Genomic DNA, 7,832 nt, shown 5'->3' with positions numbered 1-7,832 from the left:
TAAAGACTTTTAGAATCACATAACCATGGCTACTTAGTAAACTACTGAGATTATGTTCCAACAATAAATATAAAATAAAGGTTCTAAATTATCAATCCTTTGAAAGTTAGTTTATTTTTTATATAAATATAGATTACCTTCTTTTTATATAAACCTATACTATTTAGTGAATCATTCCTTGTCTAATTAACAGGTTCTCTATTCTGACAAGTAGCTCTTATTATAATATATAATCTCCTTTAAACTTTACATGATCCTAGTAATTAGTCTAAATTTTAAACCAAAAATAGGGTTAAGAATATTGATATTACATAGAATTCCAGATAATATTATCATAAATATCCTGCCATGCTACTTATACATTAAGAATCTAGTTGGCCAATGAAAATCATATCTAGATATTAAGCCAGCTAGGTTACTACAGAGATATATCATTGAATAAAAAATATCTAATATACAAAACTTTTTAGATGATAGAAAAATACTAGGAAAGATAAACATTCAATAATTCATAACTAGGACTATATAAAGACTATAATATGTGAGAATAATATGATAATATCAATTATATGTGTATAGACTGACTAGGCTAACTACATGAGAAGGTGACTAGGCGACTAGGTGCAAGATCACATGATCTCCTTCCACAGTGGGGATCATACCTACCTGTGGTAGTAGCTGCCCTGCCACTTAAAAAGTTTCATAATTCTTTGTCCTTCCATGCTAGAAATTCTTGGATAAAGTATTGATACAAATTGTTTAGTTAACAGCTGTTTCACGTATAGAGAAGTGACAGAAGAGTGGAAGACGCCGTCAGGTGATCCTTTTGACATATATCATTGTATAAGTTGGTGTCAGGGCCAGCATATGTGTTCAAGATTTAGCCCACTGATCAACCAGTGACACCGAAGTGATGGTATGGTAACCTCTCCCTTGACGCATGAGAATGACACTCCTCTTCGAAGCATAGCAATGGAAAAGAACCGGTAGCTGTCCAAATAGACATATTAGCAGGAAGAAGTATGGCTGTTTATTCATCCGCCTATTTCAGCCTCTTTCGGCTCTCATGTGCAATCATGTCGCTAAGATCCTCCTGAAAATCCCAGCCTGGATTGCTTTGTTTTTTCTGGGATTCATATAACCTTTTTATATCCTCTCGATCAATGCCATCGTTCGCGTGCAATGCATCCGGATCAACAGATACGTCAATGTCTCCGGGCCTTTTGCGCTTCCTGCCACTGTCATCAGAGCCGAGCACAGGCAGAGTGTTCGAGGATGCACCAAGGTCATATGCCCTATCAGCACCAAAAAATCCCTGCACTTGCGTCTGTCTCTCTGGAATGACTTGGAAAGCGCTTCTTTGGCCCACCGACTCCTCGGTCTGAGTTCCCCGATAGTGCTTCCGTACGTCGAACTCACCAGCAATATTCTCGGGACCCGTCATCTCAGATGGAACAGCAGAAGCCAACCCACTGGGGGTTTCTAATCCACCTGGAGTCTGCACTCCTGCCTCAAGGTCATCAACATCATTAACATCATCATCCGCACTGTCTGCTTCTTCCTCTTCCTCGCTTTCATCCTCTGAGATGTCTGGTTCTTGCAATTCTCCCCAAAGATCTTTTTCAACGGGTTCGCCCTGCTGCACGGATTGCTGGGGTTGTAGCACACCGAATATATCGCCACCGTACAAAGGTCTGTTGTGCTCATCGACTGGAGGCTTTCCATAACCTCCAGGATGATATCCCCACATAGCGCCAGGAGGCGGAGGGGCATTGAGACCTGGGATCTTCAGAGCCGGATACGAAGGGGGGGGGCCGTATCGTTGTTGATTGATTAACCAAGGAGGAGGGGCACCAGGTGGCATATTAAGCGCTTCTTTCAGCTCAGCACTCAACTCCCCCGGCCGGAGGTGTCTAAGATTGGTCTCGTATTCTTTGCCCTCATAATACACTTCGCCATACCGCGTAAGCTCCGGCTTAGTCTGGAACCGGAAAAATGCCTCGTATAGTTTTTGATAATCGATGTCCAATCTTCCCATTTTCGGCTGAACTCGCTCCCTCTGCTTCTGTTTCAACGTTGCCTGCTCCTGTTTTTCCAAGGCAGCATCACGCATTTCCGAGATCCCGGTTTCCTGGATGAACTTGGGAAGAGCAAATGGTGGCTTCTCTATACCTCTCTTGGAAGACAGGTATTCCCGTTTCAAGGACCAATGCGAAGGCACGGGGACAACATTGCGTTGTGCTTTTAAATGGACAAGCAACCGAGGATCAGGGGCTGATGTGTCTGTCCATTCGACTATTTCAGGCCTTCGAACCATCGCTTTCAGTTCGGCGACAGAAAGCTTGTTTAATTCTTTTCGTTTCCGTTTCGATATAGAAGATTCTTTCTCTTCCTCGTCTGGTATTTCGTTATCATCGTCAAAGTAAATTTCTGGTTTTGAAGGCTCCTTCAAAATCGAATTTGCATCTTCAGATTCTTCAAATTTGTCGACAATATCCTTATACATCTGCCATAGTGGATCGGCGGAATCCGGGGACACCGTGATTTGTAGCTCTGTACTAGCAGCCTTGGGGATACTTGGCGGTATGTTTTCATCAACCTGGGTCTGCGCACGGGGTGTGTTCGAGGACGTCTCAGTTGCCTTATAATAGACACGAAAAGTGAGTAATTATCCAACTTAAAGTTGCACAGATAATACCTGTTTAAGAGCCTTTTTCCTAGCTCGCCTCAACTGGTTCTTGCCCATTTTCCTCGCGAATGCTTCACCTCGAATAACACCTGTGCTTGCAATGCGCTTAACTTAAGATGCACCGAAGTTTCCCGAGATGGAATTGGCCCAACTTAAGGGTTGTATTCTCAGGAGATAGAGCAACGACGAGTAGTGCAAAATCGTGGGTTCCGTTGTAGATGTTATTATTAGCCTCCTAGGATCTCTGCACTATCTAGGTCACTATGATAAGAGTCCCATTTAGCGGCATTCTGGACCAGTCATGTGATCTCAGCACCACCGGCACCCTCCGTTGATTGGTCCCTTCTACTCACGTCCGATCGACCAAGTGCTACTTAATAGGTCGTCATGGGGATCCTATTTCCTTGCAACGTGACATTGCGAAGTGTACCTATGAATAGCTCTTTCTTAAATCTACTCAATGGTCTAACAATAACTGCTTTTAGCTAAAATAAAACACTTCAAATTGTCATCATGTTCGAATTTTATATATCTTATACTATACAGACCCCGAAGGTAATGAAATCAACAAGGCAGAGCAAACATTGATAAAAAATACATCAAACCGGATAAGCTTAAAGGGAGCGATTAACCAACAGCTTGGTTTCAGGCCATAATGCACAGCATGGTGGACAATCCCTTGTAATGGAACTGATAGTTCAACCTCATTTGCCACGAGATATCTATTTCTTCTTTTTTGCTGATCGTGATTCTATGTTCATAAGTTAAACAATTGCGCGCAAACCGTTCTTGACTTCTGAACCTTACCTGCTGCCGTTCTTTTCTTTTTGGGTCGACCCTTCCCTCGTAACTTCGCACTATCACAGGTCAATAAGCATATGCTAGAAGAAAGACTCCCAAGCAACATACATTTGAATTGCTTCCTCGCGATCATCCTCAGCCTCATCAAACATTGTTAGACCTGAGCGGCTGTATGTGTCCTGCAAATCACGAAATGAGACCGTCTTTCTCGGGTACCATGCTGCCAGCGCCGGGCCACGCAGGCGCTGTCGTAGGATCTTGTTTCCCAATCGCGCTCTTTCGGGGTTGAAGTTCAGCGAAAAGATCCGACATTGGACCTGGCCGGGGTGATACGGATTAGCCTGGAAGGTAAAAAAAAAGCCAGACAAGGGACTATCACAGCTAAGCTGCGCTCTGTTAAATACCTTGACCAGATCAAGCAGTCTGCTGTACGGCGCCGCCATTGTCGACACGGCGTTGTTCGGTTGGATACTGTTAGGGTAGCGATGGCGGAGTTTCTGTTCAGATACAACTACCAACCTCATCACGTGACAACCCATTGACCATACTTTGGCATCTGACTCTAGTTCTATGTATGAATTATGATCTTTCACGCCATGACCATTATGTCTTCGAAACGAAAATCAGTTTTTTCGCCACCTTCTAATAGCGAAAAAAAGAAAGCAAAGGTGAATATATACTTTCGTGTGCCCCGGCTTGCACTGACACTATCGAAGTACGATGATGACTTGCAGCTTGCGAAAGAATCAATCCCCTCCACGCACAGCCCGCAAAGCAAAGAGAATAATGTTGTGCTTCTGAAAACATTGCTTCAGGATATTATACAGAGCCAAGGCATTTCTCAGAGTCGCAGATTTCATACCGACGCCGATGTCCTGACTGCAGCTACTGAGCTCGACGCAGCATTACAGCGCGCAGCAGGTGCCATAACGTCTACTACCAAATGCTCTCAGGATGCAACACTACCGGTAGAGACATCCGAAGCAAACATGGACTCTTGCTTGCCCCCGTTACCTCCGATATTGGACGACGTGCTTGAGAGTGCAGTCTTCACTCACCCAGGTGTGAGCAGCAACATCGGAGCTACTTATGATCGGCTGGAGGTTCTCGGAGATGCATATATAGAACTTATCTCTACAAAGCTCATCTGGGACACATTCCAGGATATTCCTTCCGGTCGAATATCACAGATTCGCGAGAGACTTGTCAAGAATGAGACCTTGTCTGATTATGCGTCTAAGTACGGACTCGACAGCAGGGTTTCTGTACCTCCAGACTATCAAAAGCAACCCAAAAGATGGCTCAAAACCAAGGCGGACATCTTTGAGGCTTATGTAGCTGCCGTTGTCCTGTCAGATACAAGCAATGGTTATCGTGTGGCTGAGGAATGGCTAAGACAGTTGTGGTCTCCGGAGCTTGAGAAGCTTGAAAAGCCGAAGTCCTCCTTGCATGCAAAAGAAGCACTTGCGAAGAAAATTATGGGTAAAGGGATTAAACTTAATTACATCGATGAACGGCCCCCTGCTCAGCGCGGCAGGGGGTTACAGACGTATTTTATCGGAGTATATCTCACTGGCTGGGGTTGGAACCATAAGCACCTTGGCTCTGGTCAGGGTCCTAATAAAGCAATTGCAGGAAATGAGGCGGCCGAGCAGGCATTGTTAAATGAGCCTCTAATCGAAAAGATCATGGAAGTTAAGAAAGCACATCTAGCACAAAGATAATGTATCTCACAGCCTGTGTCGTTAGGCGAGCCTGAGTATTATATTAAACTTGGATTAGGTATTGGTTTTATAGCTGTCTCACACCGATAGGATTCATGAATTCGCTCTAGGGGGCGAAGTCTGCCTTGGCCACCGGTAAGTTACATGTTGGTGTCGAAAAATGCAATATTTAACAACATTGAAACTTCGAGAAACTGTCAATACGGTGGACATTGACTTATAGTCAAAGAATATATTTAGCTGCGATAGGCTCAATAAGGCCAACCTGGTAGACAATATCGCATCATATGTAATGATCGAAAATCCACTGTGAAGTACCAAACACCAGGGCTTTGTCTGTGATCGCCTTACAATAAACAATGAAGACTAACAGTCTCACGCGTTACGGAGCATAGCACCTCCACCCGTATCCAGTGGCGAGACTTTTGGAAAGCACGTGATATTGAATACCCGTTCAACGCTGGACATTGATGGAATCCGGACTGTTCCCTACAGCATGTACCAATCTCCATCTCAAAATGATAAGAAACTGAACATACAGCCTTAACTAAGTCTAATTACGAAGTGCGCAGGATCATACTTTTGACGATACAAAAGAAGATGGATTGGGATCGCAGTAGAAGGTTGGTTCGAGCAATCCCTCGTCTTGATAGTGGCTAAGAAGATGACCGCGAATAGATTTGATGATCTCCGTGGAGGAGAGAGTTACCGTCCTGGTGCTCCTCGCGCTTATATACGACGCAGCAGATCCCCCCCGCGAGTTCACTCTCCTCGTCTTGTTGCAGATACATGGGTACCATCACATGGTCGGACGTACGGCCGTGTGCGTAGTCGCTCACCACCGGCTCCAAGACGTCGCCTCTCGCGCAGTCCATCGTTCTACAGGGGGGAAGTTGGAATGGGCGCCTTTTCAAAACCGTGTCCATCGCCGAGGCGGTTCTCGCCCAGGCGAGGTGACGTGCGAAATCGGTCGCCTCACCAGGCCTCGTGGCGCTCAAGGTCTCCGTATGGCGAGAGCCGCCAGCGTGATATCTCATGGAGTCGAAGTAACCACAAACGCCCCCGAGATATTTCGCCGCGAAGTCATGACTACAGATTCTCAAGGCGAGAGCGGAATCAACCTCCTGGCGACATATATACAAAGCCTGACATTCCATTCCGTGATAGTGGCAACCGTCCACCACCTCCACATAGATCCAGAAGCCCTTTCCATGGAGGACGCAGGGAACGCCACCTGGACATTCCAATTAACAAGAAGCGGCGATCAGTATCCCCTAAGGGCGCATCACCTATGCGTACCTCCGCATCTGGCTCACTTCCGAATTCAAGACGATCGTCTCCTTTCACCGAAAGACCCAATTTGAATTCATCTAATGCCCCAAGCCGGTCGCCCACTCATCCAAACCCTCCTAGATGTCTTTCAAGGACTTCAGATCAGTCATCCTCTCGAGAAGAGCGAGCCTGTTCGGTCAGTCGCAAGCCCGCACCCGAGGAACCGAGGCATAGATCCCCAGCACCTGAGCGACCTATGGGCAATGGGCAGGGTTTTGGAAGCGTCAGGGCCCAACAACGAGTACCTGAAGCCCCTCGATTACCTCCTGGCCAACCAGATACATACCAATCTCGCAACGTCCCAGTACAGCCGAAGGCATACAGCCATGTGTTACAAGGTCAAACACCACCATCTGGCCCATCGCATGGGTCTAAAGTAATGTTGCAGAATCGTGGGTCAAATATTTCGTTGCTATCAGCTCCAACTCGGCCACGCGGCGGTCCAAGTTTCAAGGAGTCGTCGTCCTGGGCAGCCTCTCCAGTCCGTCGTGGGCCTGCGTCTACCGGACTCCACGGTTCCCCACCGACTGGTCCGCGCAGTAGTATTATGTCAACAGGTCCCGGCGTCGAGCTGCCCCGCCCCCATCCCAGCAGACAAGGTAGCGTTACCGGACCTTCCTATCCCCCTCGTTTCCCGAGACATCTTAGTCACCTTGCCGGCCTTCGCCAAATTATACCCGAAGGAAAAATCATCCCAACCGCACTTGACATTGCCCTGGAAAAGCGCCTGTCTCAACTGGAAGCAGACAAAGACAGACTTTTCGAACAAATCGCGGACAGTCAGAAGCTGAGGCGAGCTGGGATTCGAGATTGGGACAGGCTTGACAGGGAAAGTTCTATTTGTGCATTGAAGAGTGAACTGGCAGAAGGACATTTACAGCGAATAGCTGATGGTGAAGGCGTCCATGCTGGTGCGATGTTCTGAGATTAGGTCAAGGCACATTATCATTGACATGCCAGCCATTGCAGTCTCGAATAGCAGAACAAGTAGGAATGGTATAATTTCTTCCGTTTTCGCACACAACACCTCATCTCACAGGACAATTTACAAATTTGAAGCTTTCTGACAGTTATGGAGCACATTTAACAAGAAATGCACCAATGAATAATGGTTGCTCAATATGTACAGTTTTTACTATATATCCATAAGCGTAATGATTTTCTTTCTTATGTCCGGTTCTCCCTTTTTCTTGGCCCTTCCCAAGAATAAGTATTAGGTATAGGTAGTGCGAACTGTCTTACTTGATATAGTTAGCATTGATTCACATGGGGCAGGTGTTCGGTTA

General features: G+C 46.1%; 4 protein-coding genes across 4 annotated transcripts; 2 read left to right on the top strand and 2 right to left on the bottom strand.

Annotated features, from left to right (window-relative positions):
• Positions 1–575: 575 nt before the first annotated feature.
• BO88DRAFT_381138 (U2 snRNP complex subunit CUS1) lies at positions 576–2,927 on the bottom strand. Its single transcript, XM_025704565.1, has 2 exons — positions 2,699–2,927; positions 576–2,641 (listed from the first exon to the last, which is right to left on the bottom strand). Exons 1-2 carry the CDS (start codon positions 2,744–2,746, stop codon positions 1,043–1,045), a joined length of 1,647 nt encoding a protein of 548 aa, XP_025566315.1. The 5' UTR covers positions 2,747–2,927; the 3' UTR covers positions 576–1,042.
• Positions 2,928–3,172: 245 nt separating this feature from the next.
• On the bottom strand, positions 3,173–3,933 carry BO88DRAFT_381134 (mitochondrial 37S ribosomal protein mS33; the record flags this gene model as incomplete). Its single annotated transcript, XM_025704564.1, has 4 exons — positions 3,173–3,440; positions 3,497–3,546; positions 3,599–3,807; positions 3,895–3,933. The coding sequence occupies 4 exons, from the start codon at positions 3,931–3,933 to the stop codon at positions 3,412–3,414; spliced, it is 327 nt and encodes a 108-aa protein (XP_025566314.1). The 3' UTR covers positions 3,173–3,411.
• Positions 3,934–4,086: 153 nt separating this feature from the next.
• Positions 4,087–5,266, top strand: BO88DRAFT_358214 (ribonuclease III; the record flags this gene model as incomplete). Its single annotated transcript, XM_025703784.1, has 2 exons — positions 4,087–4,158; positions 4,207–5,266. 2 exons carry the CDS (start codon positions 4,087–4,089, stop codon positions 5,212–5,214), a joined length of 1,080 nt encoding a protein of 359 aa, XP_025566313.1. The 3' UTR covers positions 5,215–5,266.
• A 455-nt stretch (positions 5,267–5,721) lies between these two features.
• Positions 5,722–7,828, top strand: BO88DRAFT_381129 (uncharacterized protein). Its single transcript, XM_025704563.1, has 2 exons — positions 5,722–5,837; positions 5,893–7,828. Exons 1-2 carry the CDS (start codon positions 5,815–5,817, stop codon positions 7,469–7,471), a joined length of 1,602 nt encoding a protein of 533 aa, XP_025566312.1. The 5' UTR covers positions 5,722–5,814; the 3' UTR covers positions 7,472–7,828.
• The last annotated feature ends 4 nt before the right edge of the window (positions 7,829–7,832 follow it).

The sequence above is a fragment of the Aspergillus vadensis genome (genome assembly GCF_003184925.1).
Source record: "Aspergillus vadensis CBS 113365 unplaced genomic scaffold BO88scaffold_3, whole genome shotgun sequence".
NCBI lineage: Eukaryota > Fungi > Ascomycota > Eurotiomycetes > Eurotiales > Aspergillaceae > Aspergillus > Aspergillus vadensis.
The sequence above is the reverse complement of the archived record's forward strand: the minus strand, read 5'-3'. Positions and strand labels throughout refer to the sequence as shown.